The 16974-nt window shown below is 40.7% G+C and overlaps 1 protein-coding gene across 1 annotated transcript in view; it reads right to left on the reverse strand.

Moving 5' to 3' along the window:
* The window catches only part of PHACTR3 (phosphatase and actin regulator 3), a 101389-nt gene that overhangs the window by 27572 nt on the left and 56843 nt on the right, over positions 1–16974 (reverse strand). The window contains exons 4-7 of the mRNA XM_062009452.1: positions 15228–15401; positions 10167–10370; positions 6238–6502; positions 5021–5268 (exon numbers count right to left, since the gene is read on the reverse strand). Coding sequence (XP_061865436.1) covers positions 5021–5268; positions 6238–6502; positions 10167–10370; positions 15228–15401 — 891 coding nt within the window. The remainder of the gene's footprint in view (positions 1–5020; positions 5269–6237; positions 6503–10166; positions 10371–15227; positions 15402–16974) is intronic.

Below are 16974 nucleotides of genomic sequence, written 5' to 3' on the forward strand. Positions count from 1 at the left end.
CCTCTGTCCTCTGAGCACCCTGGTAGCCCTGAGCAACCCCTATTTCCTGAACCATTTAGAGGTTCCTTTGCAGAAGGACTGGATCACTCAGTGCAGAAGCAGCCAGATCATGTACACTTTCCTCTCTGAGTCAGCAGGCATAGCCAGGAACAGGTAATAGTAAAGGAAATAATTGGAGGTGTTGCTTGGCATATGTGTATATATACACACACACATATATTAAATGTCATTCTGGTTTTCTAGCATTAGACATTATAACATTAGAATTGTGATCAGACACTATGTGAACTCTAACACTAAATGTAAGTCATTAGGTATGTCTACATCCTGTTCAGTGTGAGTGTGTCATAGCAATTTCATTTAGCAATCAGTGCTATGCTGTTGACATTAGGCCTTTTATTCTGAAGAGGGCAGGGGCAAATACTCCAAGAAATTAATGAAAAGGCCAGATTCCATGATAATTTGCAGAATTCTGGTAACATAATTGGGCATTTGGACAATAAGAGATACAAACACTTACTCTAATTGCATGACCTGTTGTGCTTATTGTTAAAATAGGATAACTTGTATTTTCCATCAAACCAGACAACCTAAAATGTTGCTATTATAAAAGAGCTATTCATGGAAGAACCTGCAACAATAGCTTTGAGTAGGAGTCTAATGCTTTTCAGTGTGCTGGTTGTGAAGTCCTTGATGCTGCCTCTCTGATGACATTAGAAACATCTTTCACTCTTACTAGTGGGAACTGCATTTGATGTTCGGTGTTTCTGTATCTCTGGTCCAATTCATTAGACTTTATCAGGCTAAACAAATGAAAATTGGACTCCTGAGCTTATCAAACCACTTTGCCATGTGTATGGAAACACATGCAGTAAAATAGCTGTAAAGTAGAAAACTATCTTTATTTTCAAATGCAGGCTGAAAGATTGAGGTAGTGTCCATATCTGAGGAGGGATAGCTTGCTTATGAGAGAAGTGCTACTATAAGTCATACTGGTAGGACTGCAGACTCCTAACAACCAAGTCACAGGTAGGTTGTAAGCAAGCAAATTTACACCAGATCCCTGCACTCCTGTGGTGTACTGTCCTGGCTTTTCTGGTGTCCAGTGAAAGGTTTCAGCAGAGTCTAAAAATGATCATTGCAGAGTAGCACCAGTCAGATGGGGTTTAGTGTATTGTCAGAGTATGTAGGAACTACAGTGAAATCTTTGTATTTGCTTTGTCTTGGGAGCATGGTGTGTAATATGAGGTTATTTTGGTTTGGTTCGTTTTTACTTTAAAGGAGATTTTTTAATGCTTCACCTTTTCTAGAAAAGGTCACCTCATTTTTAAATAAAATGACATTTAATTGGTATTTTTGTTTGGCATTTGAGATAGGATTAAAGTGTATTTTATAAAGGATGCTCTGGAGGTTGGCAAGATTCTAAATCCTAAATAGATTCTCCTTCCTAAATATTGGGGGTTATTTGCTAGGGATCTGTGGACCTACATGATTATTACCATTACTGATTTTTAATTTCTTCACGCAGAAGGGAGGGCCCTGTACCACATCCACACATTCACATTGAGAAGACTGGGGCAGAGAGCAGTTATAGTCTCCCTGTTTGAGCCAGGACAAGCCTTTTGATAGTTGCAGTGGTTTAAATTTAAACTATTCAGAAACCATAATCAGCTCAAAACCCTGCTTAGAGTTTAAAAGCTGTGGCCTTGTTTTAACACTTCCTCCTAATGCTTTCAAAGTCTGTTGCAAACGTTAATTAAAGCACATAGCCCTCTGTGAGGTAGCAGATATACATTTAACAGATGGGTAAGGAAGTTAAATGATTTGGCTGGTGCCACACAGCCTTCTGCTAACTGAATATATGACTCCATCAAAAACATTTGGCTCACAAAGCCACAGACTTGGGACTCTGACAAGATTTTTCAAGTCTCCACCACACAAGGAGTGGGTGCAGAGTGGGAGTTTGCAATGCTCTAATCCACACAGCACAGGAACCAACAGAATTCCTTCTGGAAACAATCTGAAGCACATTTGGGGCCAGCAAACTCCAGGGTATCCCTGAACATGTTCTCATTTTCACCTGGAAATTTTAAACAGGCGGTAAGAGGAATTTGGTCATGTCAGGAGATTGCTGCAGAGAGACTGCACATGCACATTAAGCCCAACGACTCCAGAACATGATGGATGTCTTGCCCACACGCTGGCCATCTGCATAGTGCATTTGCAGGCAGTTCAGAGCATCTTGGGTGCTTTGAAAGCAATATATATGCATACTGTAGAGCACATGTGTACACCTCTGTCCAGAAGTGCTTAGAAGGAAACAAGGGACCTCTGATAACTAAGCTACAAGCCAGCAGTACTGACTCTACTCCCTTCAGTCTCTTATAAAACTACTTGCTGTGCCATACTATACCTGATCTTTGAAGTGTGGGAGGACAAGGGCTAGAATCACAGTGATTTTTGCTCAGATGAGCTCAGGGCTCGATTTCTGCTCATCAAGGCCAGATGAAACTGATGCTCTGCTGTTAAAAGACTGGATCATTTTGCAAGAAGTCAGGTTTTGAAGCTGATGTGGAGACACTGACTTAAGCTACCTCAATGTATGCTCTAGAGGCTTCTATTTCAAAGTAAGACAGAACAATACAATGTTTTTCTTGAAAGAAAGAAAAAGGAAGCTGCTTTTCAGGGCCTTGACTGCTCACAGGCTGCTCTGCTACACACTTAGAATCTACTACTTTGTGAAATTAAAAATACAAATCACATCTGAAAAATCTCAACTTTAACCCAAATTCTTCTCTTGTATTAGAGGAGCAGGGAACATATAACCCACTCAGGATAAGCTGTGTTCACTTCATCCAGATGTCTGGGTTTCTAAAAGGCTTATGCTATAGCCACTCCCATGGTCCGTATGCACTTGGCACTGATTAATCTTTAGGATATTGCACCAAATAAAAATGCAAGGGATCTGGATTAAGCTGATCTGCTAGTCAAAGGAGCCATTCCCCATGCCTGACCAAGTGGGTTAATTCCTGAAAAAAAAACCTGCCTGACAAAATGAGAGGAGGGAGATGATGTTACCCCCTTCAGTAAGATATGCTGGGAAACACTGTTTAACTTATTTGTTCTCATCTTGACTGGCCCACTGATGGCCAGTTCTGTTATTTCACCTGCTGTAGAAACCCTTATCTGATGTCTCAGAATTAATAAACAAATAAATAAAACAAAGCCAGAGAACAAAGCTCCAAACTAGTTTTCCCCACATCCACTTTTAGCACCCTGAGGAAAATTCCATCCTGATCACTATCTCAGTAGAAACTGAACCTATAAATATCCTTATTAAAGTATTTTCTTCCTGAGAGTTATTTTTCCTGGTCAATAGAGCATGTTCAATGCTGGTCTACACCATGACCAAGCTGTATCAGGCAGGATCTTGGCTGTAGCTTCCTTCATGATTTATGGCAACTCAGCTAGGTCAACAATAAATGCTTTGAAAATTCACATCCTTTTCATGCTTGGTCTGCAGGTTCCTAACAAAAGTTTCTGTTTTAGTTCAGTTAAATCATGACATTTAATTTCCTGTAAGTTTACTGTTCTTTCCATCAAGCAAAAGGCAAATGCTAGGAGTGTGTGCTGATGGAAAGACCTCGCTCACACTACTGATTGGTTGTGGGCTATGTGCTAATTATGTGATTTTATTTTTTTAAGTTTGTGCACAGATTACTCTCTTGCCTTGTGTTTTTAGAGATTTAAAAGAATTATTTATTAAGTAGGGTCTAATGGAAAGCCAAGGCACAATTCCTCACATTTTCTAGGGGCATCTGTGACCTGCACCCCGGTACCAATCTTCCTGTAACCATGGAGCTCTAGCACTGATGCACTGTTCTGCATCACAGTGGCAACGGCAATGTTGGTATCATACCAGATAGTACACTACTTGTAAAGCAACTTTGGATTAATGGATAGTTCTGTGTCCTGATTTGTGAACTAAGCCATGTTTTTTAAGCTAAAAAGAATCTGGAGCTTTTCAGGGAATTATTCTGGTGCTATCCTTGTCACTAATGCATCTCTGTTTCTCTTTGAACTGCAAACAGTGGGCTTGAATGAATGCTGGCACAAGCAGTGCCACCCAGTGTCTAGAACAGAAATATCTTGCAAATGTCTCAGCTTGTGCTGAATAAGTGGGCAGCAGTCCCATCCCCAAAGCTGTTGTCTCTCCGAGGGATGTTCTAGCAGGGAGGGTGTGGAGTCTCCTTCTCTGGAGACTTCCAAACTCACCTGTGCTCCCCTAATCAAGGGGAACCTGCTTTAGCAGGGGATTGGATTGGATGAGCTCTGGAAGTCTCTTCCAATCCCTATCATTCTGTGATATTTACAACCTGCAAGGATTAGGCAAGCCACAATGATCTTCAGACATTTTAAAGAAAATGATTTTATTAATAAATTTCAAGTCTTACTGTGGGCTGAGTAAGCTTTAGGGGTATGTATAATGGGCTTCTTGGTGCAGAAGCTGAAGTTTAGCGGTGAACAGACTCGAATGTCAAAGAGTAGGGTAAATTAATCACATGAGAAATAATTCCTCCTTAAAAAATGTCTCTTTTTGAAGTTTTAAAGTGTTTTGCGTGGAAAAAGGGTCTGTATTCATATGTGGGGGGCCTCTTTGTTAGATGATAAACTGTTCTCTCTCGGTCCTTGGAGTACCTCTGCAGATAAATACTAATCTGTATATAATCACCCCAATACCTACTTCATAACAAACCTTTTGAAAGGATAAAGCACACTCATACATTGACTTGTCAGCATAACTCTGAACATCATCTTAATGTGCAGTACCTACAAAGACAAACACAATGACTGTGACTCAAATCTCACTTAGCTTTTCACTAGGATTCCTTGAGAAGTTGATGGGTGAATAAGATGAATTTATACTGCCTGACAAGTTCTGTTGCGTGCTCCCTCGTTCAGAGCATTCCGTTAGGCTACCATAGTGTATCTTTGTAATATATGAAGTTACTTTCCTTACCAGAAATAATGGAGTCATTCAAAACTTCCTCATCCTGATAAAAAACAGAGTCTTCCTTGAGCTCGGAGTTCATGATCATGTTTTCTTTGTTCTCATCCAACTCTTTAACTGAGTTCCACTTATTTTCTGAATCACTGCTGTAACTCAGTGAGTTCTCCTTTTCTTTGTTGCGCTCAATGCTAGATGTTCTGGACGGACGGACATCCACTCTTTTTTTGGGAGAGCCTTTGCTTTCTCTTCCATGGAAGCTGTGGGTGGAAAATGCACAGCCCAGTTTTTACAAAAGATAGTGTTACTGCCACAGTAGGAACTCATGATTATATGACAATTGCCAGAATGTATTGAAGCTTGTAAAGGCAAGGGCATAGCATTCAACATGGGACAATACAGGATGGCATTCCCAAGACTGTGTTGAGAATGGCTGATGTGGATCTGCTTTCCTACCTCTGTCATAAAAAGAAGGTATGAAAGGGTGGTGACTAATGTATTTCTTTGATATATAACCACATGCTATATTGTATTGATTAGTAAAAAAACACATACCACGTCCTAATGTAAAACATATGTGGCATGAAATATTACCATTCTGATCTTCTGCTCATGACAAAGGTTTAACGGGGTTTGGAAATAATATCATTGAATCTGTTCCTGTGACAATAGCTATTATGGAACTGAGAAATGTTACTAACTCCAAAGCTCTATGATAGAAAATATTATCTCTGTCATCCTCTAATGCATGGGAGGGTTTATAATGAAAACCAAACAAAGTACCCAATGAACTCCTACACAAGTATTTGTTTAAAAATGGATACCCTTTATGTTCACGTGTAAACCAGGAGACATATACTGAAATAGTGGCATTTCTCATATGCAGAGTACTGATGTTTAGAGCAGGATATGCTTTAGCTACTCCAACTTGGTATCTCATGGGAGATTTTCTTTTGCAATAGGTCAAGGATTATCAAATATTTCTACATGTTTGAAAATCTACTTCCATGTCACAGTAACCTGGAAGGAAGAGCAGACTTTGAAGTAACTGCCAAATGAAGCACTTTAACCAGGGATGAGTGTTCAAAGTATTGACATCACGAGGAAGGCAAACCCAAGCTGTAGGTGTAAATAAAGTGCTAATAACTGAGTAGGGATATTTCCCAAGACAAATGATTTGGTGGAATAACTCTCCTCATGCACCCATATGGCCTAGAGGCTGTAGGTACCTGTCCTGCCGGTGTTTGGTGGCCAGAGCCCTGTGGAGTTCTTCAATGACTCTGCTGGGAGGTAAAGGCAGGTGGACGGCAGCCAGGTGAGGGGAACCCGTTGGTGTTGTTACCTGTCCTCTGACATGGGGATCTGAACTTTTCTGGCCAGAGGGATGGAATAGGGCAGCTTGTCCTGAGATTTGGGAGGAACCGACAATGACATAATTCTTCAGGATGGTGGAAGGAGGAGATTTCATGGCTGGGTCATCTATTTCACTTCCTGCTGTCAGAACACAAGAGAGCAAGAGGTTGTGCAATGCTGCTTTGGTTTTTTTCACATACAGTCTGCATTGAGTTTAATTTGTTACACTGAATAGAGGAAAGTGGTGATGTTTTATTCTTGCTAGGAGGTAACAGGTTAAGCTGGGTAACAGTCTGAATTCAAAAGGCTCATACTATACAGATCCAGGTCTGTGATGCAGCAAAATAGATGATTCCCTTTTTTCCCCCTGTTTCCCATAGTATCAGATTCTCCTTTTTCCTCAATGCACTCTTGATTGCCAGTACTGTTCCTTCTAACCACCAATGGTTTGTACTGCTGTGGCTTTCCAGTCTAACACTTCCTCTACTGGACTCTGACAGACTGTATTAAAATTTATGCACTGTGGTTTCTCAGTCAGGACAAAATGTACCAATGTCTATTATCTGCTGCTCTGTGATTACTGCACAGTGTAGATCTCTGTCTTTCATGTGCCAGTTGCAGAAATGGTAAAATCATTATAACATGAGGATAATGTTCATGTAACAAAACTTGCCAAATGAAAGGTGTGGTATTGAGCACTAAGAAGAAGAAATAATAAAAAAGAATATAGTGATTTTTTTTTTACCCCCAGCTTCCTACATGTTTTATGTAATGTAGTCATTTGGTTGGAAATCAGACTTTTCTAGATTTCTCTAGCACCCGAGTCCAAACCACAGTAGATGTTTCCCTAATTGTAAATTTGGTAGCTTCCCACTCTTAAGATAACTGAACATCTGGCCTGAAAAAACGATGCTGAAGAGTTTTGATGTTCTGCAGTTCTTTTCCCCTTTCCCCTACACCTCCGTCCCAAGCCCCTGGCATATGGCGTTGCTCACACCAGTAGCTCAGTCTGAGTGTAAGAAGACAAGGCTACTGCTTCATACAAAAGGATATTTCTTTTCTCTTGTTGCCACCTAGTGTTTTAAGCAGGAAGTTAAACTGACAGCTTGTACAGCTTTGTGCAAACTTGTTTTCACAGATCAGTTTTACTTCTTTTTGAGAAATCCTTCAGTTTATAGCAGAGACAAACTTCTGCTCAGGCCAGGATTATCTGTAATACCCGTGTAAAAAGGACATTAGCAAGATAACTCACTAGAAAGCAAGAGGACAAAAGTAGGTTTTAATATTAACTGCAGTTACTAAATATTTCCTCTCAGGCTCAGCATCCTGAATAATGGTTACCAACTATATGCCTTTTCTTAATGTAGAAAACTGGTACAGCTCCATAACGGTATGACTGTGAATAGAGCTGGGCATCTGGAGGATGAAGGTCAGAATTACTGAGAACAGCAAAACAAAAGTAGGAAGAAGTCCTGTAGTCATAACCAAAAGCAATCAGAAGTATGAGACTGACAACACTAAGCCAGATCTCTTCTTGACATTTGTAGGTTGAGCAGGAGAGCATTCTTCAATGAGGAAAGTTACATCCACAATAAAAGAATTTGTTCTATGGAAGGTCTAACATTATTTTTTCCTTTTTGGAAGGCATTTTGGCACATTTCTCTCCTTCCAACCCAGAACCCTAACCAATGGCCAGAGCTTCATTCATCATCCAGGAGTCAGGAGTCAGGCTAGTTGTATTGATTAGTAAAAAAACACATCCTGTTTAAAATCTGAAATGTCTGAAAGCACAAGAATATTTCTTCAGTACCCAGGTGCCCAATGTGCAATGTCTTGGCAATGAAAGACCTTCCCACCCCAGAGCTCCTCCTCCACTCATCAGGATGGTTGCTGTGGCCAGGAGACAGCCAACCTCTGCTGGGCAAAGATTTTGATGATCTGTACAGAGGCACAGAGGATGTTTATGACCAATCATTGCTCATTGAATTATGGCCTGAGAGAATGAAAAATATGCCTCAAGTCACTTTATACTGCTGCACAGTGAGAGAAGATGTCTGTGTTTTCTCGGAGCAAGAACCTCATGTTCAGCTCAACCCTAAAGCAGGAAGGGAAAAGATTTTGTTTTATCTTTATACCTGCTTGTTCATGGAACAAGCCAAGGGCCAATTTTGTCCTCATTGCAGCTTGGGCCAGTGTCAAGAGTTGCAGGTTTCCTTGGATCACACCTTATTTATCCTAATGACAGTTGTTCAGTGAATAATCTTGCAAAGTGATGTCTTGGCACCTTGCCCTGTTCCCCCTCTCTCTCTGATTAATTGGTGCTTGGCTTATTTCTCACTGCTCTGCTAACAGCATCACTAAGGGGAAAAAAACCTAATCACAAAACAGCTTTTCAACCCCTTCTTTTTCTTTCATGATCACTCTTTCTCTCTCTTCATACATTTGTATTCCTGTTGACTCACTGACTGTATTTGTTTACTCTTAAGTTACCACTGCCTCCACATCTACACAAAAATAAACAAAGGTATAACCACTACTGAAAAAGGGTCTATAGTTATTGGAGTTGTTGAGAAAACAGAGTTGTTCCTTGTGGAAAATTAATATAAGGATAAAATGCCAAAGATCAGAATATCTTGGACGTAACAGGAAATACTTTAGTTAAGCCTACCTCTCATGCAGAGCAAAGTGAAAGGGGCAAGCTAGAGCCTGAGCCCATAGCCTGGAATGTTGATGCAATTTGAACAGCACCTCCCAAGGAGTGTTATGATACCAATTTGAATACAGCTCCCATTTAAACTCATAAAGCTTTTAAGCATGGCCAATAGATATTTTCCAAGAGAAACAAATACTTGTACATTTGTTCAAAAAGACTGAAAACCTCAGTATTTTTTATGAATCCCAGTGGTTAGACCACACTCCCCCTCTGCTTCCTGGTGACTTTGAAAACCCTATTTATTGTGCCAATAGATTAGTGTAGATGCAGATCAGGGCTGAGATAATGACTGTCACTTAAAAGTCTAAATATCCAACCAGTCTGACATTTAGGATGTCAGGACTCCATTCTAATTTGCAATAAGGCCCTTTTAACTGCTTATGCCATATGCAGGGGCCCTAAAATTGGAAGAAACTAAAATCATATTCACTTTGACACCCTTTCTGCTTTGCCAGAATGTTGGAAAGTGCAATAACATTGGCAATACATTAGAAAATCAGGCCCAGGGGAACTGCTCTTGAAGCATTCAATGAAGTCTGGCACAGAGGATTGCTTTGTGGGTGCCAGGTGTATCATTTATGTTGTGTTCTGTCTTACTAGACCACATTTCATAGCTATAGTTTAGACCTACCCTAGAAAGCAAAGTCTTCAGATGGAAACCTCTACAGAACCTACTGACTTAGACTTGAGTTTGGCTGTTTTACTTTTAGCCAGTGACAGTCTAGGTAATTAAAACATTTACATCTTCTTTGTCTTTTATAGCATATTGATATGAGCATCCAGTGGAGCAGATGTTGGCAGTTGGTTTGGTTTGTTTTATACATTTAGCACAGCAGACTTGCAACAAATAATCCTCTGAGAGATTCAGAAAAATATGTAAAGTATAAAGATTAACATGTTGTTGTCAGGCCACTGGATTGTTTAGTTCATGGGAATCATTAATATTCTCTTCACTCAATATAGCTAGCCTGATTCACAGCAGTTTGTGGCAATAGGCTTCAAAAAGGATGCAAGGAAAAAATATACACTGTGCTGTGTAGGTGAACAGCACATAAGGGATGGGAAAGTCTTTACTGACCAGTAATGACTGACCTGTTACAGTCTTTGTGATTTTGGAGATTGCCTTCGGCGGTGGAGCTGGGAGCAACGGAGGGCTGGGAAGCTGTGCTGGGTTTCTTTCTGTCTGTTTCTGGGGAGAATCTGTGGATTCAGATACAAGTAAGGCTTGTGGACTGTCTTCAGATGTTGGCAGGCTGACATCTTCTAATTCTTCCGTGGGTGCTGAAGGTTTCTTGGCTAGTAGGAAGATGAGTAAAATTAATAGCACATGAAGTTAGTAATAGTGATAGGCCAGGAGACAATGCCAGGAACATTCAGAAAAACAGAACACATGGCACACAGCTAACAGCATCTCTTTCCATAGTGAAAATAATTACTGTGAAATAGCCAATCAGCCAAGGCAGGTAAAGGATAAATTGTACAAGGTATTGAAGAAATGTTAGTTTTGATGTTCCTGAGAAAACTGCTGAGCTTCCCTTAATTCCCCAAAGCCTTTTTCCCTTTCCGTTTTTTAAAACAACGAAGACAGCAAAGCAAAGCAACTTTTGAGAACTGCATTGAATTATCTTACAGCACTGCAGCTGCAGTGGCACGGTTACTGGGTACTCTTCTGTGCTAGGAACTCACAGTCAAAGGGCAGAAAGTATCAAACTGGTAATATTTACATGAAAGCTGATTTTCCAGTTGTTTGTTGTACACATTTATTTTTACAACTTAATTTTTATGTCATTTAATAAATGACTTCAATTTGCATCTCAAATCTTCTCTTGCTGTACCTGACTCCAGAACTGTTGAGTCTTCCTTGAGCTTAAAGTTGATAACCAAGAAAAGCCTGCCATAAAAAAGATTTACCACTGGATCTCAGCAGCTACTGTGGACCAGAGAATTCGTGGGGTACTTATGAAAAACTTCAATCACCAAAGCCCAAATTTGAGACAGTGAAGTAGTGCTCATTTCATGATTGTGTCCTGAAAGATGGCAAAAGCACTTAGCTCTTAAAGTTAGTGCTGGCTGAATCGCTGAGCAGTTCATCAAATTGACCTGGCTGTGATGAGAGCACAGGGGAATAGATCCAGAAAGGCATGAAGCTGAAGCAGGGCATAGGTGGAATTTCAGTGATGAAGACCAAAATTAACATCCTTGTATCCTGCTCAGATACCAGCTGACCCTGGCAGTGCTTAAACTTGCACAATGCCTCACTGTTTGACTTTCACACTCTTTTACATGTCCTGATCTCTGTCCTGGTGTACATGGAGACCCACAGAGAGGCTTGAGGCTGGCTCTCTTCCAAGAGCCCAGCCACAGACAGACTCTCTCTAAATTGCATTTCCAGTTACTACAGACACAATAGTAGTCATGATGGTTATCCTTCCTACCTCAGCTGGTGAAGCAGTCATCCAAATGGGTAGATTAGTGTTTAAGTCTCTCCTCAGCAAAGAATCATAGAACAGTTAGGGTTATAAAAGACCTTAAAAGGTCATCTAGTCCTGCCTTCCTTCAACTAGATCAGCTTGCTTACAGCCCCATCCAACCTGACCTTGAAAGTTTCCAGTGATGGTGCCTCTACAACCTCTCTGGGCAACCTGTGCCAGTCTTTCACCACCTTCACTTTAATTTTTTTTTCCTTATATCTGGTCTAAATCTACCCCTTGTCTGTTGCAACAGACTCTGCTAAAAAGATCTTGTCTTTCTTATAAACCCTTTTTAAATACTAAAAGGTTGCAACAAGGTTTCCTCAGAGTTTTCTCCACACAGCACAACTTCCACTCATCCCTCTGATTATTTTTGTGGCCTTCCTCTGGACCCACTCTTTCCTGTACAGAGCACTTCTGAGCTGGACACTATATTCCAGGTAGGGGCTCACCAGAGCAGAGCGTGAGAGAGGTCCAAACTGCTTGGGCTGGACAAATGACAAATTCCATTCCTTTTAGCATTCTGTATTGTCTAAACTAAGTACCTTTCCCTCCAAACCATTCTAGGGCATCTTCTAAAAACTCCCAGCAGTGGGCACCTACTTTCTGCCATGTCACAAACCTTTTCTTGGCTCAGTGTAATGTCTTGCCTGGAATAAAAACTGTTTGTCTTAATGAACACTCGGCATTCTCATGTTCAGAGTGCATGGGGAGGAACCAGAGCACTCGGGCAGCTGCAAACAATAGCATTAGGAAGATAAGAGCATTTAATTTGCTGACAAACAGATTAATGAGTATGCCTAGAAGAGGAGGAATGAGTATTTAGCCTTCAAAAATGACAGGAAAGTAGAATAAATATGCATTGAATTCTTGTGACATTTGTCTCGAATAGGAAAGCTGCTATATGTAATAGTTGTCTGAACTAGAGGAAATCATTTTCTTTTAAAGGAAGGGAAATGCATTGTTCCAGTCTGGCAACAATTTGTAATTCTGTACATACTGCACAGAAGACAGATGTGGGGTAGAGGAAGAGAAAAATGAAGTCACTAATGGGTTACAGTACAGAAAGATCAAGAGCTCCAGTAGATGTTAGTAGCTTGATAGAAAAATTAGTCAGATTTAAGTGCATTCCCCTGAGTGGAGTGATACTTTATTCTGACAGCAACTTCACTAAATTAGTAGAGGTCCCTATGACATGAAGTGCTGTTTGAGATGGATGCAGAGGAGCAACCAGAGAGGGAACTTTCCTATAGAGAAGGTGGATCCAAAACATGCTTGGCCTCAACATGTCTAAAGAATGTCCGTTTTACATCCCCTGCAAGCAACAGTTTGCTTCTGTGTTTTTTCTGTGGTTGTTTCTGCTAACATCACAAGTCTGCAGGCAGATTTGAGTCTTGAGTACACAAACTTATTAACAGATTCTATGCTGCAGAGTGAATATTATCTTACTGAAAATATTCCAAATGCTAAGTATTAGACTCCTTGCCAGAGTAGCTAATTATTCATGGAATGTCATTTGTCAGAATGCCATGTCACTACTAAGTAGAAATCCTCCCCCTGGGATTGCCCCAAACCCATTAGCAAGGTTAGGTGTTAAAAACTGCCCTCCTTCTGCCTAGGCTATTCTTTTTCTGTATATTAACCACACATGAAGTCTACAAACGTTTCCTTTTTTTTCTTGCTCTTGCCTTTCCTGGATTTCATCCCACAGCCTCAGGATGAAATTGGGAATTCATTTTGTTTCTAACTGGTCAAATATTCATAGGAATTTGGGGAATGACACCTACTTCATTGGCTTAGATTGAGCCCAAGGACAAATGTTATAATAAACTTAGTGTTACATTCTGTCAATTTTGTAGAGCTTTCCCACCCAATGAATTCCTTAAGACAGGGATTAATTAACACATAAACCCAGGATCAACAATAATAATTCTAAAAGTGAGAGGCCCCCAATGAAAGAGTTAAGATTTCCAACGACTGAGTAGAGGGAGACAGGAAAAAGTAATCCCACTGTTATTTTTCCAAACATGGAAAAATGACACCTCAAAAAATGTAGGAAAAGAAATACAGAATAGAGGAAAAACTGTGGCAGGGAAACAATAGAAGGAACTAGGATTAGAGAAAGAGACATAAGAAATTGGGGTGATTTTGAAAGCCTCAACACACAGTTTTGAATGCAGTGAAAAGTAAATTTTAAATCTTAATACCAGGTTTTTCAGAGGCATAAAATTAACCTTCAGGTTAGCCAGGATAACCTGTCTCAGTGATAAGGATTAGAAGCTCAGAGAGAAATTTATTTCCTTAGTGATATGGAATGAAACCCTCTAGAAAAGAGTACAATAAAAAGACCTGAAGAATTTCGATCTTGTCAGAATCTCAATCTTGTTCTAAGAACACAGAGATAAGTGGGTTTTGCCTTAATTAATTTATAGAGTGATAGAAAACCAAATACAGACATAAGGGATAGAGTTTGAAGTGAGAGGAAAACAGGGCATGTATTAATAGAAGCTGTCTATGTCCAATTCTCTGTTTTGTCTCTATTTTAAGAGATGAAAAAGAAGATAAACCTTTAGAAGTTCACATACAGTGCTTTGGGATATACCTTGATGGAATAATACATGTAGTTAAAATGAAGATGATAGACAGGTGTTATTAAGCTTAAAAAAAATCCTTGTCATTAAAAAATATGAGAGATACTTTCTGGAAGACAAGAGTTTCTGTTGTCAAAACAATTAAGAGTGTTGTGGAGCTACAAATGGGCCAGAAGAGCAATATTACATGAAAGAAAAAATGCAAAAGGGAACAAAATTGCATGAGTCATGGGAATGGAAAGGACAAGAGGAAAAGGAAGTGGGAATGAATAAAGCAAAGAAACAGAAAATGCTTCAGAGAAGGATTTCTGTTCTGAGTTGCTGAAGCAAGCTGAGGATGTAAGCAGGCAGCATTGCTCAGCAAACCACAGGTAGGGGTAGGCTTGGTGCAAGTAGCCAGAGGCTGGGATCCCAGAGAAAGAAGGGGATGAGAGGGTGGGATGGAGAACAAAAGGTAACCAGGGCAGATGGAGAATGTGTAAAGATTGACCAGAGGGCAGGAAGAGCTGTAGTCACTACAAGGCACTCCTTGCAATTTAGGATAAAGCATTATCTCTTCAACTTTTGCATTTCTTACTTGAACACCCTCCAGCTACTGAGTTGTACGTGGCTGCTCTGGTCCCAAGGAACTGCTCTCACAGATGAGCTCTGTCAGAGCACAGTTGCATGAAAGGTGCTTGGTTTAGCTCAGGGCAATGAGATGGACAGTGTGGGCTGGGTATTGCGATTGTTCTCCTGAGCCAGGACAAACAATTTCAGATTTGGCACAGAAGTTTAAGAAATGTTTTGAAGAGAAGCTTGTATCATCTTCACAGTAGTCACTGCTAATATCAAAGGGGCACCATGCCAGGACTGGATTGTCTCATAATCCAACTAATCCCATTATGCCAAGAGTTGTGTGGTCCTTCAGTTTTGTAGCAGTCTCAAAAATCTTTGTTTTTCAGTACTGATTGCTAACCTGGTACAGCTGGAGCTGAACACAGTGCTCTGACATTTTCATACACTAACATATTTGACTCCTCATAAAGCAGCTGAGCAGAAAGTATTTTTTACCATTTTATAGGTTTTTTAAAACATTTTCTATCCAATACCTGCATCTTCTTTCAGTTCATCCAGATGCAGCTCCTCACACAATGAGGTCACATTCGTTGTGGCTATCTCTTGCTGCCCTTCTTCTGAGGCAAGTGCCTGGCACACAGGAGCCGGAGGGTCACTCTGTGTTGCTCTCGTGGCATCGTCAGCAGTGCAGGCTTTGCCTTCGGTATCTAAAACATCAAATCATTTAAACTTAACTAAACCATGAGCAGGGAAAACTGGAACTCCCTGCTATCCTCTTGAGAAGAATGAGTCTCAGATACTAGTTCTCAGAGGATTGAGACTTGTCTTAGAGCAGCACCTGATCTCTAACAGTGTTAAGCATCTGTAATGCAAAACTTGCGGAGACCAGCTCATCTGGATACTAACGCCCACCCAATTTCTCAACACCTTTCTGTGTGGGCATCCAGCAGGCTGGGCAATTAGCCATTGTGCGTATACAGAAAGGCCACTGTACTCTGGATGCACCTGCACTGTGGGAGATGAGCACAAGCATAAGAAAGTCAGAGGTCTGTGGGAGAAGGCAAGTCCTTGCACAAGCAGAGCTCACACTGCAGCACATTCACTGGTTGGTCTGACATGTCTGAGCTGTGTCAGGCTCTGTGCACGACACGCTGCCATACAGATTCCCCAGCAGTAATGCCAGAGCCTTACCAAAGACAAGGCTGCTTAATATTCCCTCCTGAGCTGTAGGTTTTGAACATAGTTTTAGAACTCTGCCTTGAAAAGTGTGCTCTGCGTGATGGAGCTGATCAGAAATTCAAATCCCACTTCATACAGACCTAGAAACTGCTCTCTTTGCTTACTCTGAGAGATTTTTGTGCCAGTGATCCCTGCAGCTGTACACATCTTGATGACTGAAGCTTTTCTAGTATTCTCCTATTCAGGCAAGAGTCCTCAGAATACAAACTACCCTTTTGCTTCACGACTCTCTCAGAATTTACAAGATCTACATCACTGTTGCAAACCAAAGAGAGCAATTGCTTTCCTCTTTATCCAGCACTCCACGCTGACAGACGTGTCTGCTGCCCACCCCTGACCTTCTAACTTGTATTTCAAGCCCTAGACACACCTTTCTGAAAGCTCTTGACAGGGCTATCTTTTCTTGCAATGATATCATGACAAGTTTCTTGAACATTGATTTAAAATAGCTAGCATTCAGAGTCAAGCCTTTTTTCATACCACTTGTACAATCTGCAGAGTAATTTCTTGATCTTTTGGGTAAGGGTATGAGATTTTGGCCCAGAGATGCTGCAGAAGAGATGCAGTATTTTTGTATGCTGAGCTCACTCAGTCTGCTTCATAATCACGTTTGGTGAAAAGTTACTGTTCTTAAAATAGCCCTTGCAGTAGCACAGTTGCTATGATACAGGGAAGGGGAGGGGGAAAAAGTTCATTGCCTATATTTCAGCTCATTGTGAAAGCAGCCTATAACATAATCGTTGGTGTATTAACAACTCCCTGCATTATTTGAAAGGTAGCCCCATCTCTCAGGATTGTAAGTACAACTACATCTGATCTGTTTTGTGCTCATAATGGGGAGAAATATTGAGGGAAGCTCCCTAAATATTTTCAGGATAACTCTGTTTTGCCCGTTCCACACACCTTTGGAAAGGCAAGCTGCTGACAGCTATGCCACAAGGAAACTGCAGTCAGAGACATGAGTTCCTTCAGACCCTAGCCAACAGAAAGTGTAATGACTAATGAAATCATGACAAGTAGAAGACAGCCCTGATGAAGAAT

The sequence above is a fragment of the Colius striatus genome, chromosome 16 (assembly GCF_028858725.1).
Source record: "Colius striatus isolate bColStr4 chromosome 16, bColStr4.1.hap1, whole genome shotgun sequence".
NCBI classification, from domain to species: domain Eukaryota; kingdom Metazoa; phylum Chordata; class Aves; order Coliiformes; family Coliidae; genus Colius; species Colius striatus.